The sequence below is a fragment of the Artemia sp. Qi Xiang Cuo genome, chromosome 4, assembly GCF_049724085.1.
Source record: "Artemia sp. Qi Xiang Cuo chromosome 4, ASM4972408v1, whole genome shotgun sequence".
In the NCBI taxonomy this organism is placed as follows: Eukaryota; Metazoa; Arthropoda; class Branchiopoda; order Anostraca; family Artemiidae; genus Artemia; species Artemia sp. Qi Xiang Cuo.
Window position 1 is genome coordinate 87045299 of NC_142797.1, and position 17647 is coordinate 87062945.

The 17647-nt window shown below is 33.5% G+C and overlaps 1 protein-coding gene across 1 annotated transcript in view; it reads right to left on the reverse strand.

Moving 5' to 3' along the window:
* CCT7 (chaperonin containing TCP1 subunit 7) overlaps positions 1 to 17647 on the reverse strand; it is a 34975-nt gene that overhangs the window by 10207 nt on the left and 7121 nt on the right. Inside the window, exons 3-6 of the mRNA XM_089088601.1 lie at positions 15671 to 15829; positions 10826 to 11017; positions 6734 to 6898; positions 4245 to 4378 (exon numbers count right to left, since the gene is read on the reverse strand). Of these exons, the coding sequence (XP_088944727.1) occupies positions 4245 to 4378; positions 6734 to 6898; positions 10826 to 11017; positions 15671 to 15829 (650 nt within the window). The remainder of the gene's footprint in view (positions 1 to 4244; positions 4379 to 6733; positions 6899 to 10825; positions 11018 to 15670; positions 15830 to 17647) is intronic.

Below are 17647 nucleotides of genomic sequence, written 5' to 3' on the forward strand. Positions count from 1 at the left end.
CTGTATGGGCTGGCAAAGGAGGTTTGGGGGGAGGAAGTTTACTTTAAAGCGGGGATGAGTAGTGAGGATTTAAGATGGGTAATTTCGGTTCGTGGTAATTTTTTGGGTATTGGAGAAAGGAGGAAATATATTGGGAATTATAGGATTAAAAATGGTCCTGACCAGTGTCCTATGTGTGGAGAGGAGGAAGATCTCATCCATTTTATGGGTACATGCCAGGAGTTAAGAAATTTGAGGAGGGAAGGGTTTTCAACAGATTTTGTAGGGGTGGATTGACTTGAAAAAATTCTAAAAAGTAGAAATTTTGATGATTTTAGAAGGTTGGGAAAATTTGCAAGAGTGGGTATGGCACATAGAGAAACTTTTGTTGATGAATTGTGAGTAATTTATTGTGTTTTTTTTTGTATTTATTTTGTTTTGTTATTTTGCCATGGCCCGAAAAGGCTTTTGTTGCAATAAATATCTATCTATCTATCTATCTATTCGAGATGTTAGAATTTGAGGGTTAAAATTCCGAAAACTAGAAACAGCATCAATAATTGGAGTCAGGAGGGTATGTTTCATTACTTAGTTCTAAAGGCTTATCTCAATTTAACTATGAAATTAACATAATTTAATATTGAAGAATACCCAATGCTGATTTCTCGAAATGAGTTGAAAATGAAGCTAGTTTCAAGAATAAAATCACTAGCGCCACCCAGCACCTAGAGCTATTTAACCCAAAATGATTGCATACTTGTCTTAAGGTACCTTAAAAATGCTTAAGAAAGAAATGATTAAGAAAGCAGAGTTATGTCCCTAGCAAGACTACAAGCTTAAAGTCGATAATTTCGGAGACCACACTGCCTTTCCATGACGATAAATAAAAGTTCAAATAGGGATAAAATCCTTTTAATAGACAGTGTTTTTTATAACAGTGATAGAAATTCACAAAAATACCAGATATTTCGGTCACATATAAAGTGAACGTCATCAGTAGTAAAACTAAAATAAAACAATTTAAAACAAAAGTTTATATACTAAATCAAATAACACTACATATTGTTTGAATCTCTAATTCTTTTCAAAGCAAAGGCGTAAGCTATTCTCTTTGACCTTCTTGGATTCGGTTCATTAGCGTTCAATGATATAACATTTGGACAAAGGTCAACTACATTGGGTGAATTGAACTTTACTCTGTCAGATTTTAATAAATAATCATAGATAGAGTCCAGCCCATATTCACCTGTATCTCGATTCAAAGCAATATTCTTGAATAAGATTTTCTTTATTTCAAGAGTTTCACGAAAATTTTGCTTTAAACCCCGATCCCTAGAAATCAAAGAGACATTCTCGAACAAAATAAAATGGTCTGGAAAATTAAAAATATGTTCTGAAAGGACTGAAGTGAAATCTTCAGACTTAGAATCTTGCTTTAACGCCGAAGAAATAGAATCTTTGTGTTGTAATAATCTCATTTCCAAACTCTGGTTAGTATGTCCCACATATGAGCTTCCACAAGTACATGGGATCTGATAAACCCCACTTTGTTGCCCCAATGAAGTTAGATCCTTCCCCGAATTTAGAAAACTACCCAAAGTATTATTACTCTTTAAACCTACCCTTAGACCATTGCTTTGTAAAATTCTCTTAAGTTTTTTACTTACCCCGGGTACATATGGTAAGGAACAAAAAACATCCTTTTGCCGAGTTTTCTCCAAGACTTCCTTAAAAATCTCTAGAAACCTTTTTCTTCTTTTTGAAAAAGTCTGGTTAATTAACCATTCGGGATACATGTTGCGTATTAGTATTTTCCTTAGAAAAGACAACTCCTCCTCAAAAAACTTAGGACAGCAAATACTAAAGATCCGAGCAGTTAAAGAAAGCAAACCAATTTTTACTTGGCGAGCGTGACCGGAACTATAAGAAAAAAATATATTGTTATTTGTCGGTTTTCTGTAAATTTTAAAATCCAGACTATTTTGATTTTTCAAAAGAAGAATATCAAGGAAAGGAAGTTTCCCATCCTCTTCCAATTCAACGGTAAACTTTAAAACCCCCCCCAAACAATTAAGATGCTCCCAATCCTCCTTTTAGTCCTTCTACTCCCAAATCCTTATTAAAATATTGACATTTATATACCAGCTCAAAAAAACAAATTTTAAAAAATATAAATCCATCGCAATTGTTTCATTATTCTCAGAACAAATATTAGATAATAAATGGTCTAAACAGGCCCCGATAGGTAAACCATTTATTTGTTCGAAATACTCCCCTCTAAATTGAAAAAAACAAGACAACTTATTGCACAACCTTACTAAATACATAATTACAGAAACTTCCAAATCTTTTTTGCCACTAATCAAATCCAAATTTCTTAAGAGCTTTCCTTCTAGAAGAGTTTCGGCTACTTCTACATCAATATTTGTGTACATTGATACAATGTCGAAGCTTGAAAGCAAAGAATTCGAAGAAATTTCTACTTTTTTCAGTTTTTCAACCAAATTCGAAGAATTCTTAATATACGAAATTTGTGTAGACAAAAGTGGTTTACAGATTGACACTAACCATTTGCTCAAAACACTTGTTGGTGACCTTGTACTTGACACAATTGGTCGTAATGGTAGGTTAGGCTTATGAATTCTGGGAAGTCCATATAATTTAGGGCACAAGGAACTGCGTGGCAGGCATTTGTAATAGAGTTGAGGTGCAATTTTTCCTTCATCCTTTAAGTATTTCAATTCGTCCTTAAACTTATTTGTAAAAGAGTCTGTTGGATTATACGATAGCTTTTTGTATGTTTTTTCATCCTTTAGTAAACTTCTTAATTTTGATTCGTAGTCCTCAGTATTCATCACAACTAAAGTGTTACTCTTATCTGCTTTTGTAATGGTAATTGAATAATCCTTTTTCAAGTTTTTAAGAATTCTTATGTCTTTGATGGTTGTACTAGGAAATTTCGGTTTCAATACAAAATAAGACAGGGTTTTTACGGTAGAAGCTCTTACTAAGCTAAAATCTTTTATTAGATTTGCGTTTTTATGCAAAGAAGTTTCTATTGAAGAGATAATGTCTTCCAAGGGGACTTTATCCGGTTTAAAACAAAATTTCGGACTCTTGTCAAGCACAGATTATTCTTGTATTGTGAAGGTTCTTGATGAAAAATTAAACACACTTGGCCCAAAACTTGACGATGGTTATACTGCATTATTTTTGGATAATAATATCAAAAACTTTTTTTGCTACCTTTCTATGTCCAGTCAAAATTCATCATAGCATTGGAATTATCCTGTTTGTTGAAAGAGACGTAAGTCAATTATACAAAACATTTTTTATATAAGATTTCTGGTATTTTTGTGAATTTCTATCACTGTTATAAAAAACACTGTCTATTAAAAGGATTTTATCCCTATTTGAACTTTTATTTAAAGCTTAAAGTCAACAAGCCTACTTACCCTGCCAAGTTTTTATCCAGCTAAACTTGGACTATTTTGCACAGGCTAGATTTTAAACTTAATATATATCTTGAAGATACAAAGGCTGACTAACTATCACTTATAGAAAAATTGGAGCTTTAAACTTTTTTTTTTAATGGGCTCACCTGATGCAATACGTTCTCTTTAGTCAAAAGAGAAACGGGTCACTTGCACCTATTTCAAGCAGTTTATCCATTTTCCATGGCAGAGAAATTGAATCTCAATCCATATATTTAGAATCTCTAGCATGAAAACAATTTGAATGAGGAAGCTTCTTCTTTTAAATGAGGTCGTTTCTCCTGTTAGGGATCGTCTGTAGAATAGCTGTTGTAGTTAACATGGGCAACCCGGGGACTTTTATCAGTATGTTGTATTTTCAAGAGTTATTTTTAGCCAAATTCCAGTCTGCAAACTAGGTCTAGGTTATTTCAGGAAAATCTTGGTAGGTCAACAAGGCTAGTTGACTTTAAGCTGGTAGGCCTACTAGAGACCGAATTCGGCTTTCATTGCCCCTACACCTGCATTTTAAGTGCCTGAAAAGACAAACATGCAGTAGTTTTGAAATAAACAAAGTCTCAAGACATTAGATGCCATTTATGAATTTCATTCCAACAATAGCGCCAGTTTCCTCCCTTTTCCCCACACTTTTTGATGTAGACAATAAAAAACACCTCCACTAATCGATTTCTGTTTTATTCAAAAACTTAATTTACTTTCTGGAACGCCCTTGCGTACCTTACGCTACACAATAATTGTAGAGTTTAAGATGACGTAAGTAAAAAGACCTACCTGTCCGAGAAATACTGTGTTGCAACATCACCGATTGGCAGCTTAGACAGAACTATCTTTGCACCACTTTGGTGTATTTTGTCTAGCTTGTCATACAAAATGCCCCACTCAGCATCAACAATTTTTTGATATTCCTTAAAAAGAGAGAATAAATTATAAATTTCTCTTAGCAAGAGATCAGAGTTAAATCAATGTCCTATATTTCATTTTAGAAATTGTGCATATCGAATTTAATAACTTGCTTCATTAGTATCTACAAAACAATTCAATGAGGCAACACCCTGGGCTCCTGCGAAACCCGGTGCCACATAATGTTTCTATCCATGTTCCCCTCTCCTGTCTCATTGTTCCCTTCAGCTATCACACCTTCTAGTGTATTTTTTTTTAGAACTCAACATAAATTATGCAGAGGGGTATAAGAAATTGAACACCATATTGGGAATAATTTTGATTTTGTATAACCTCTATCGAAATTTGCATTGGCTCGTTTCACAGCTAGAACAGTTAAGACCGTTTTTTCCACATTTTTTTATATTCGTTTTTTATTTATTTTATATTCCTTAAAAAGAGAGGATAAATTATAAATTTCTCCTAGCAAGATAACACCGTTGGAGACATCACATACATTGCTGTATCACGTCCAAACAGGCAGATATGCTGGAGAAGACTGGCTTTGAGTAAGTTTTGTAGAAACTGAGTCAAAAGTTCAAACATAATAAACCCTCATGTTTAGTTAGAGTACTTATTTAAAAACTATTTTAGTGGACCCCCACCACAGATTTCGTCTTTTGCCCTGTTTTTTTTTTTTTTTTTTTTTTTTTTTTTTTTTCGCTGCCGATTATCAGTTTGATGATATATCACATTTTGAAAAGCTGTATATTTCCTGCCAGAGGCCAAAAAGAAGGGTTTCTGCTTATCCTTCAGCCAGGGCCCTGGCTGAAGTTAAAGGGCCTTACCCTGTAACACAACTTTAGAGCCAAAATGTAGTTTTCTAGTCTCGGTCAGAGAGAACTGTCAGGAGTTTCCTGTTTATACACGGCTTAAAACGTACAATTGGTAGTGTTTTGTTGACAGATATTTTCCAAAAAGTTTTCAACAAAGACTTTGGATAGTTGTGTTACAGGAGCAACACTTATTTTGCATTAATATTTGAAATTAAATTATTACAACATTTGCAGATCCATGACACGGATTTGGACACGTGCACCCGATTTCCGTTTATGACACGAAAGTCGTAAGGGCCACACATCCGCAGCTTATACAAAAATTGTGGATATCTGGTCGGATTGATGAATATAATAATACATTTTGGAAAGTTGTGCACAATTCTTACTAGTGGTCGAAAAAGGTGGTTTTCGCTAGTAATTGAGCTAGACACAAAATGGGATGTTACAGAATATCAGATAGAACTATCATCAAGGGCATAATTTGCTATGGGGCAGAGATGGCAACTGCCCCTCCCAGACCTCGGTTTTTATCAAAGTATAATCACCTACGGAACAAGTACTGACAAAACCTATCCTCTCCACACAAAAAAAGTGGCCCTTTGTATACCTATGCGAACCTGGCAACTAAATTGTGTAGTTACACAATTCATCCCGGTCACTCGTCGCCTGAATCACGCTCTAGCATAATTATTGGCCAGAGCAAAGTACTTTGGCTCGGAGCGATTAAGTATGACAACATTTTGCGTCTAGAGGCATTGAGGTACGCGGGGTCACTTTTGGAGTTTTGTCAGTACTTGCTCCGTAGGTGATTATACTTTGGTTTTTATAACCATGTTTTTATTTGATAGAGGAAAGCTAAGTTGAAGCAGACAAGCTAGCACACGCAAGTTCCGAATTCAAGTCTAATTAAAATCTAGGTGTGCTTAAGACGTACGATTATTCCCTTGCATAATCACCAAAATATTTTGTCAAAATTGTAAATAGACAATTTTACAGCTCCGAGACAAGCATCTCCCCACAATTCCAAAAGTGCTACCATCTACTTTTACAAAACCATTTTTGCTGGCGATTTCTGATAACTTTGCTGATTAATTTTCCGTGTTTAGGACTGAGGCAAAGGAATGGTGTCACATATGCTTCCTGAACTTTAAAAGTAGCCTCATAGCTACTGAAATTTGAGGTTCCCTTTTGCTCTTTTCTTAGCAGTAATACTAAAAAGTAGGTCAAAACCAAGAAAATCATACCTTAAGCTAGAACAGATACAATTCCCTTTTTAACGTTTATTAATACTCCCGCAATTACTAATTAATACGCATTGTATTGAATCTCTTTTTTTGCGGAAATTTGTCCGTAAGGTAAACCGTTAAAATTCCGAAGGTCTTACTAATTCATTGTTGGGGTACACACTGAAAAAAACAAGAAGAATTAGGGTACGCAAAAACAATCTAAAGCCTGATTCGTTGCAAAAAAACACAAGGGGCTAAAACGAGCCAAAAAATCAGAAAATAAGAAGCATGTCTTAAAAAGGAAAAGAAGACTTACAGCCACATTAGCGACTCGAACTTCGGCATTATCTCTTTCAGCTTTCAATTCAAGTTCAATGTTTAACAGGGCGATCTTTGGGTTATCATAACCTTTCGGCTGCATTTCAAAACCAGCATATGAAAAAGTTTTCTTGAAAGCCACTCCTTGAACTAACAACGTGTCCTAAAAGTACAAATAATGCTAATGCAAAAAAAAATCACAAGTTAATACGCTGGAACATAAATACCACCAATAATTCTAGGTAATGAGATTGTCAACTTCAATTTATTTCAACAACATTTAAAAGCATATTGCCATCTAGACTACTACTAGCTACTCACTGCACTGCAAGGTCGTCTGAGTTCAGCAAATCTGCACATGCCCCTCCTTCCCCCAGCTCAATTCACAGCTTCATTCTTTCCTACCTCACTAAGTTCATCTTCCTTAAATATTTTTTTCTCTTCCTCACCCCATTCAAAACATCCCACGTTTCCTTAATTTTTGAATTAAAATTATTGGCAACATGGTGAGAGTGAATATAAGTTGAGCGAAGGTCTATGATCCATGGCTATCCATCCATCCATCCATCCAGGGTAGAACTAAAGTAGACAGGCATAATGTAACTACCCACCCACCAACACTGTCCCGGCAGCCAGAATAAATGATTCAAATATATATAGGAGACCATGTTCACAGCCAGGACTTGCTGACAAATTGGGAAATTGAGATTATTCATAGTATAAAAGCTTTTCCTACAGATAAGGTCCACTAGAATTGCAATGGATTATTACTAAGATTTTTAGGTTGACTCATAACGAACAATGTCCACTGGACTTGTATTGAAAATGAAGGCCTAAATTCGCTTGGACTCAAGAGGCGAACAAGCTGGCCTGCAAGATAAAAAAATTAAGAGTCTAAAATTTATCAGTAGAACCAGTTTTCATCCTTTTCAGTTCTCATCGCAAGTGTCAAAAGAAAATACGAGCATCACCAGAAAAACTAAGCGTATCTGCGCTCTGATGAAAGGGATGGATGCATGGAGTGAATGGGGTGGATGATAGCAAGGATAACTCCAACTAAAAACGAGTCATAATAGGACTGAGCGACCTAAGACCATCTTAATTATAAATACTACGAATATTAATTCTTGACAAAGGGGAAGTAGTTAGTGCTTTTAGAAAAACGGTGACTCAAACTATGTAAAAGGTGGAAAGGGTGAATTTACAAATGATAGTGAAGTGATGAGACAGATCGATGGGCAGAACGTTTTGAGATTGGGTTAAACCATGATATAATTACAGAGAATGATACACAAAAGAAATAAAAATTTCTCGACATTTTAGAAGTGAAGGGAAATTTCTTTTGCGAGGAGGAGTTAGAGACAGCAGTAGAAGGATCAAAAAGTAATATGGCCATAAACACTCATAGTGTGGTGTATTACTTTTTTAAATATAGTGTTCGCAACATTGGAAATGAAATACTGAAGATTATAAATACAACTTTTGCAAAAGGGGAAGTACCAACCGATCTTAGTCAAACTAAATTAAATAATTCAATAAGCAAGGTGATAAGAGTGAGAGTAGTAGTTACAGAGGCATTAGCTTGGGTTTCATTGGGAAACCAGTTTCTCAGCAGAATATATACTTATTGAACAAAGAGACACTACAAATAAAGTTCCAACAAAAGAACAGTGTAGTTTTAGGAAGGGAAGTGGATGCATTGATCAAGTTTTTACTCTCAGATTAATTAATTAAGAAAAGTGTCTAAATTAGCAGGTATTTCAGTTATTGATTAATTCATCTGTAAAAAAGATTTGGAGACGGTAGCATTCGTTTTATAGTATACCAGATCAGTACGTTAAAGTGAACCGTGCTAAGTGAATAATATAGGGAATAATATTACTGTGCTTAAGTTAGGAAGTGATGTTAGCAGTTGATCTGGTGTATAATTGGAAGCAGGACTTATCCCCGTTAAATTTGATAGTTGGTTTTGACTGACTTTGTCAAAAAGAACATAACAACAATTTTAAAATTGACGCTCAAAATCATAACAAATCATAACTAAAATTGGCGATAATATCAAATAGGAAGGTGAAATTTTACTTAATTTTTATTATGAAGAAGACTTATGTACCCCGAAGAAAAATATAAGCAAAACGAATGAACTTTTGCAGATTTTAAGGGTCCAGGGTACAAGAATAGGTATAAAAATTAACGCCAAGACTGTAAAGGTTAACGTTATAACGTTACTGGTTCCGCCAAGACTGTATAGGTTAACGTTATAACGTTACTGGTTCCGATAAGACTGTATCAGGCTTGTTAGAAAGTACAATACCACAGATATTATTCCCGTCTTCAATCGTTTGAGTCACAAATTAAGTAAAAATGCTCTTTTGTGCTACACCCTTGCCATCACCTCATCCACCTACATAGTTAACGTGTTATTGTTGACCTTGCGCCTTGTTCTTTTTCTGAGGATGCACCAAAAAAGTTTAAAGAACCGCATTGAAGTCGCTGCCACCACTTATTGGAGTGACATGGTTCGCGACCACCGCTATCGTAATGTGTCGACCGCCGCTTATTAATCAAGTTAATTAAATGAATTAAATAATTAATGAATTAATTATATTATTGATTAATTATTATATTAACATATATATTTATATATTTATAAATATATAATCTATATTTATATAAATATAAATAAATTTATATATTAATAATTTATATAATATATTTAGATTTTTATATAAATACATAAATAAATTAATTAATTATTAATCAATAAGTTCATAAATTACTTAAATCATACTATAGGCAAATCTAAGCAAATGTAATTACGGAAAGAAGAGCAGGTCATTTATCTGAAAAAAGAAAAGAAACAGGGGTGGAACCCCAACAAGCCATAAGGTACATTTCCAAGCTAAGATTAGGAACTAGAAGCGACGGGAATGAAAGTGGTCAAGTATGGCTCACTAAAAGGGGCGTTTCGAAAGGTTGAGGAATATATGCTTTCCAGAAGAATTGTTAAGGACAGTTTTAGGTACTTGTTTGAATGATATAGTGTATCAAACAATAAACTGTACGAAGAATATGGTTCAATCACACAATTTATGACTATTAAAAAAGGAAGACTAAGATGGCTAGGCCACGTTTTGCAGATGCGAATGATAAGATGCGTTTTGTGGATGATATGATGCCGAAATCGTGTTTTTAATGCCAAAATCGCATGAATCTACTGGAGACAAACAAAAAGCAGACGTCCTTGAATGGGGTAGGAAAAAGTCACAAGAAACGATTTTTAAAGGAGTTAAAACACCATAAGAGGGAGCAAAGAGTGAGAGTCTGAACAGAACATGCGCAGGCAACTTGGTACTACAAGGAATTGCAGGTGTAGTAATATTAAATTTCTTTTCCCTTCGAACTTCTCCCATTGCTTCTCTGTTTGACCGCAGCTGGATCAACTCTAAGCGCAATTTGTGGGAGTATAACATCTTCATTGGTAAACCATGTTCTATGCATTTCAACCTTCTTTCACTAATAGACATAGATACTAGACTTGGACTTTGTCATACTTTCTTATTCACATTCAGTCACTTAAACGGGCAACTAATACTATACTTAAACAATCAGAGGCTTAGCTAGGGATTTCAGCACCTGGGAACAATGTTGGTATCCCCCCTCCCACTATCACTACCATAATGTAAGTAAAAAAATGAGTTTGGCACCCCCTCAGAGGCTGCACCAAGAGACAGCCACTCCCCTTGCCTTCCCTAGCTACGTCATTGTAGACAATCCCACTTGAAACATCTAAGCACACTTGAATGCTCAACTCTTTGGTTTTTAATTAATTAATCAAATTTTTTTACCAATCAATACCAATACCAATCAAATTAATTAATTAAACGGCTTAATTAATCAAAGCCAACCAGGGAATGGAAGGGGACGACTCCTTCCTAGCTCTCAAAAGAAGAATTATAAATGTCAGAGCTAGTGCAAATTAATTTGATTACTAGATTAATCGGACTATTTATTTCATTTCTATTTTGTATTCTTCTTTTATATTTGATTTCTTGAAAGGCAGTAAATAAAAAATCCCGCTCTAACTTACTTCTAGACCTCCACCTGGAACTTTTTTAATACCAATCATATCTAATGGCAGAAGAACATCAAGCATCAACACAGCATCAACGACCATCTTTTTGAAAAAATCTTTCTGGCCGTGAATTAGCTTTGATGACATAGCTGTAGCAGCACATTTTTCAAGTGACGCTCTATGCTCAGCTTCATTAGTCTTTCCAATCTGAAAGCGAAAACAAAAACTTCAGTCTAAAACATACAGTTGAATTCAGGATTTGTCCAAAAGTCGATGGTGATAAATAATGGCACATATTGGTAAGTTCTAAAACAAGCAATGAATTTGACATTGGGGATAAGGGTCTAAATGATAATCAAGAAAAAATGAAATTGTAGTTTAAAGATCAAACTTTTTCAATTTCTCGAAAATTTGTCAGATGCTTTGACTTTCAGTTTACACAGCCAAAGCATTTTAAAGTAAGGTAATTTGCAAAATTTTATAAACAAAAAGTTTTCAATTTCGAAAAACAGAACAGTCAACAAACAGACATAATATATGTATATATATATATGATTATTTTAAAAATCAAGTTTCTTGCTCCAAACAAATGTAAAAACTTTAAACATTCTATGCAAATTTTGAGCATGACTGTCAACAACTTACACATTACAATACCAAATATTACTGTGGATATCCTTGGGTGAACTTCTTGCAGCCGATTTTGAGCCATATAATATTCAGTTCACTTACCAGTAGGCCTGCACTCAAGATGGAATTCTCCTACAAGATTGGTTCAAAAGGCCTCATGAAATTACGAATTTGTTTAAGAGCCCCCCATCCCTGGAATATTCTTCTTACACTATTCTTACCAACGGTTATAAGAATGAACATAATTGTAATTCGGGGCAAATTTTCATTTACCGGCACAGAGGGAAACAGATGCGCAAAAAACTGGAGACATATATATATATATATATATAGATATATATACATATATATATATATATATATATATATATATATATATATATATATATATATATATATATATGTATATATATATATATATATATATATATATATATATATATATATATATATATATATATATATATATATATATATATATATATATATATATATATATATATATATATATATATATATATATATATATGCTCTTCTCTTTTTTGAAGAAGTTAAAAATGGATTGAAAAATTAAAAGGTAGTATCTCGTAAAAAAAAGAGAATAACATGGTCAACATTTAGTAAGATTGATTGATTGACGATAATTGAATAATGACAGTATATCAGATATGTTCCCTAATGAAAATATGTTTTCTTGTTTAATGTAATAGCCACTTAAGTGTCCGAAGAATAAAAGACTAAATCCTTGAAAACGAACTGCTTATGCTAGCAATTAGTACATATTTCTAGTCATTTGTTGCTAACGTCCAGCAGTTAGTATTTTTTTGTGACAACTCTGTTATTCCGAGACTTTGCACGAGGTTCTGTGAAAAATTGGGAGCGTATCAGCTTTAAGAAGAAAGTTTTCTTGCAGGGTTTACAATGCATACAGGGTTTACAGGGAACATATGGATTTTGCAATACTGGGTTTACACCAAGCATGCACTCTTTATATACTTTTGGACCCATAGGTTATGAAACTGAAAAGCGAGCAATGGAGGATGATTAGTGGTTACCATGTTTTTTCCCTTGAAATCGTGATTCATAAATCGACACAAATGAGCCACTAAAAACAATCTGATCGACAAGCAAAACAATTAATGGCTGGTTTCAATTTTAATGTACCTAGAGAAAATTTTCTAGAGAAAATTAATGTTTAATTAATATTTAATGTTTCTAGAGAAATTTTTTTTAGCAATTATTAATTTTTGGTCACACACATGAATACAGGAAATTTTTCAAAGTACATGTTTTCATTATATAGTTTAAATAAAATATAATAATAGTTAATACAACTAATCAAGAAAGTATATGTTCATTATGGGAACATTTAAGAGACTTTCTCCATCTTTATTAAAAGTTTTATGTAAATATGGAGCAGTCCACATTTGTGACCTGCAAATAAAGTGAACATACCCCTTGGTGCCATGTTTTTGGCGCTTTTTAAATATAATAATCGCTTTTGTCGCAAGTTCAATTTTAAGCCCGTTTTGGACCCTGAAAAATAATAATTTTTTAAAGGGCCATGATAATTTCTTTCTGTAGTTTATGGGTATAAAAAGGGTTAAAACATTGATTTCAAACTTACTTTTTCATTATAAATCCATTTTGTAAGTTATATAATTCACAAACATTGATTTGTTATGATTAAGTTGAATAAAAAAATTCAAAAACAATTCCATGATGTTTTTTTTTATTCTGTTAGGCCGCTTAAAAACTGCCGTTTCAACTAAATGTCGAAAATATTAAAGCCGACCAAAGAAATATGGCGGATTGAGGAATGGTGAAGTTTTATTGAATTTTTTTATCCAACTTTGTCATAACAAATGAATGCTTGCGGATTATATAGCTTCAACAAAATGGATTTATAATGAAATAGTGAGTTTCAAATCAATGTTTTGACCCTTTTTTATACCCATAAAATATAGAAAGAAATTATCATTTTCAAGGGTCCAAAAAGGGCTTAAAATTGAATTTGCGACAAAAGCTTTTATTATATTCAGAAAGAGTATAAAAAAAGGCACTGAGTGCTATATTCACTTTATTAGTAGGTCATAAATGTATACTGCTCTATATTTACTAAGTTTTGCAAATTAGTATTTTTTATTTCATTTTAGTTATAAATGAAAATTAATGATATACATATGGTATAAGAAATTATTTACATTTTTCTACAGAATTTAGTACTGAGTATGAACAAGCTACAGTTATTTCCCAAAGTATTGCAATAGGCACCTTTTGATTATATAATGGCTCAAGTAGACCTGTTTCAAGGCTAGACACATCTCCTACCCCCCCCCCCAGCACAAAATCAAAATACTGGATACATAGCCATGATTCACGTGGTAAGTACAAGTCGTCCTAGCTAAGTGGTTGGCGCAGTAGGTTGGGAATCATTTTTCCGAGGGACATGGGTTCGATTCCTGGTGTGGCCAGTTATTAGGTTTGGGATACGGTCAGTGGTGTGACTCTGTTGGCTCAGCCAGAGTCGATCCAGTTCTAAATACCTGGAGAAATCTGGGGAAGGTAAGCAGGAAGTGTGCGAAAGCACAGGATGGCTCGGTTTGGACCTTAAGGATATAGTGCCGCAATACTTACTTAATTATTAAGTAGAAAATCTGACATCAAAAGCTGGTTCTTCATCTATTATAGTCCTAATAACTCACACTAAAAGTTATTTTTAAAGTGAAAAAAAGGAGACTCTCATTGAAGAAGATAAAATTGAGTTCCTAAAGACCAGGAGAGGAAAAACGGAAAAATTAGTAAGACTTGTTAAAGGTGTATAATCAAAAACAAAACCTCATTAAGGTATTTGTACATAAATACATATTCTAAATGCCACAATTTTTTTTTATTATATAATCTGTAAAAATAGTACTCATATTACATTTATATGAATTTTCGCCTTTGTAAGCTAAGTGAGTCCATTAAAACTAATTGTTTCTTTAGAAAATTAATTCCCTTTTCATCAATTATAATTTGGTGACCCATTTTGTGGAAATAAAAAAGGATCAATTACTGTAGCAATCTATGATAGACTGTCAGGAAGGATAAACTAGCAATTTTGCTTTTTATCCATTTTGTAAAGAAAATATCAAACAATGAAATTTCAAATATATGAAGAGCAGGGGTAGGGATTAGGCAGGGGCAGCCCCACTTATATACGAAATAATTGCTCTTTGTTTGTAATTTTAATGCACCCCTTTGCTTATATTTTGAAAATCTTTTATCAAAATCAGCAGACATTGGTGGCACAAACGTTTCTTCATTACTTTGTTTGGCAAACTGATGCCATAGAAAGAGAACATAGAGCCAAGACAAGCTAGGGCTAGCCATTACTATAGGCACTAATTTGTGCATTAAATCAATTTTATGTAGAAATAAAAAGGGCTAGGGCTAGCCATGACTAGGCACTAATTTGTTCATTAAATCAATTTTATGTAGAAATAAAAAGGGTTAGGGCTAGCCATGACTAGGCACTAATTTGTTCATTAAATCAATTTTATGTAGAAATAAAAAGGGCTAGGGCTAGCCATGACTAGGCATTAATTTGTTCATTAAATCAATTTTATGTAGAAATAAAAAGGGTTAGGGCTAGCCATGACTAGGCACTAATTTGTTCATTAAATCAATTTTATGTAGAAATAAAAAGGGCTAGGGCTAGCCATGACTAGGCACTAATTTGTTCATTAAATCAATTTTATGTAGAAATAAAAAGGGCTAGGGCTAGCCATGACTAGGCACTAATTTGTTCATTAAATCAATTTTATGTAGAAATAAAAAGAAACAAAATAGGAAATAAATATTTAAAAAATATTTAATAGGCAGGCCTCATGAAGAGGAAAAATGCAATTGTTTTTTATTTTTTTTTCTATAAAGAGATCAATAAAATCGTCCAGAGCATATTTAAGAAAATATTTGAATATACATATACCAGAAACTGACAAAAAACAACATCTTTCTGTGGTATTTAGGACGTGTTTGTGTTAAATATTATATCATCCCTCAAAGGGCCAAGGGCGATTTTCTTCTGGATCCCCCAACCTAAAATTTGAAAGCACCTGATTTTCCTTTTTCATTAAAAAATTCCAAACAACAAAATTCTTTCCCTCTAGATTTTGAAATTCCTAACTGTCTTCCCCCTACATTTTCATGAATTAAGGCCATTGTTAAACTCATGAATATACTTACTGTAACTGCTATTTGGTTGATCTTTTCAATGCAGAGATTCGTGGCTTTCCTATAGGCTTTAATGGTCACTTGTGAATGGACCCCTTCTTCAATGTAAGGCTTGACTTGTCTCAACAGTTCTCCCGCCAATAATACTACACTGGTTGTACCATCACCAACCTAGAAAAAAGAAAATATTTTTGAAGGTTATTAGTTATCTTCAAATGATTTTAGCTCTTTAAGTATTTCTCCAGGAACTTTTCCTAGTTAGTATAATAGTTAGTTTTCAACAAGGCCGCATCCAGGGGGGGGTCGGGGTAGGGGGTTTGACCCCTCCCCCCCCCCCAGAGAAAATGTTTGTCTGATTCGTAAAAACGTAACAAAAATGGATATAAACAAATTTTGTATGCGTTTTTTGAGGTTTTTTTGTGTAAACCCCCCACCAATTTTTTTTTTTGAGTAAAGCCCCCTCCGAAAAAAAAAATCCTGGGCACGGCCTTGGTTTTCATGTTTTATTGGTGGTTAGGGAGTATGTGACAGTGAAACTAAGATTACAGACAATTCAGTTCTGGTAAATTTACATAATTTTATTTCCAAGGAAATTAGATGAAGTTGTTTTATATAATCCTCTTCAATAGTGATGGAAGAACCAAAAATAATTCTTGAAGTCTATGTTTGAAATTGTCTCAATTCTACATGTCTGACCTTCGGCAAAACATGGGTAATAAGTGGAAGAAGCATAATCAAGTGTAGGTTGAACATAAGACCAATAAATAGTTATTGAACGTGTCATTGGAATACTAAATCTGTTAAGTTGACAAAAAGAGTTTAGCAAAAAGTTAGCAGATTTAATCATTTTACATACATGGGATTTAGCCTCTATGTTATTCAACAGCCAAACAGCCAAGAGGTTTACGAAGTCCTTGGTATTCAGGGGCGCCAACCCACAAGTGTGTATGTATGTGGCGGGAGGGGGGGGGGCAAAGATTTTTTGTATTTTATCTGAAGGTACAAAAGAGGTATTTTTCAAGATCTAGAGGGAGGGTATTTTTGTGTCCTTTTTTTTACCTTTTTAAGCTGAAAATACCAAAAAAATATTTTTCAAAATCAAGAAGGATAGTTCCCCGTGTCCCCCAGTTTATGCCCTTGTTAGTACTCCATTCTAAGTCAATGTAATCTTTAGTTTTACAGCAAAAGATTGCATAAGTGCACCTTTTTTACAATTTGAAGTAAGCTTCCCTGTATCAAAATCATATTTCAATGTCTTAACTATAGAATCAACACTAAGTTATGTAATAAGTTCAAAAATATGTCTCAAATTTAAATTAGTTAGGTTATCAGTAAAATTCAAATGATTTTGATAATTCCCCATACGTTAAAAACCATCACTAAGAATAAAGGAACTAAATTAGTTCCTGTGGCAGACCTAGAAAACATACTGGTAAAATCATGCAGATCCCCATTTGAAATAAGTACAGAAAACAGCCTAAAATTCTCACAATAAATTTTCATTAACTGATTTTTTTTTAAAGAAAAATCAAATGGTCAATATTATGAACTGTATAACAAATATTGAATAGTTCAATTTTATTTTTTTTGTTTGATTTTGAATTTGACAATTTCAATTCCTTTTTTTGCTTGACACTTTTGATATTATTTTGAGGTCCTTCCCATCTTGGAAACCAAAGAGTTGGAATGACATAAGGGAAGATTCTATAAAACCACCCCTCCAGCATTAGGAAAAATTATTTCATATGTATGTCTGGAAATAGTTCCAAAGCTGCCAGTAGCAGAATTCAACAGAATTCCAAAAGTTCCAGACAGTTTAGGCAGAACAACTTGTGTTTTGACAGCTTTTTTTTAGCAAAAAGTATTTTTATATGTAAAAATGGTATTTTCAGAAATAATCTGCCAACAAATTCCACTAGGCTATGAAAACTGCCAAGTAGCATTGCTACTATGCTACCCCACTTTTGCATGGTGGCCCCCATTGCATTG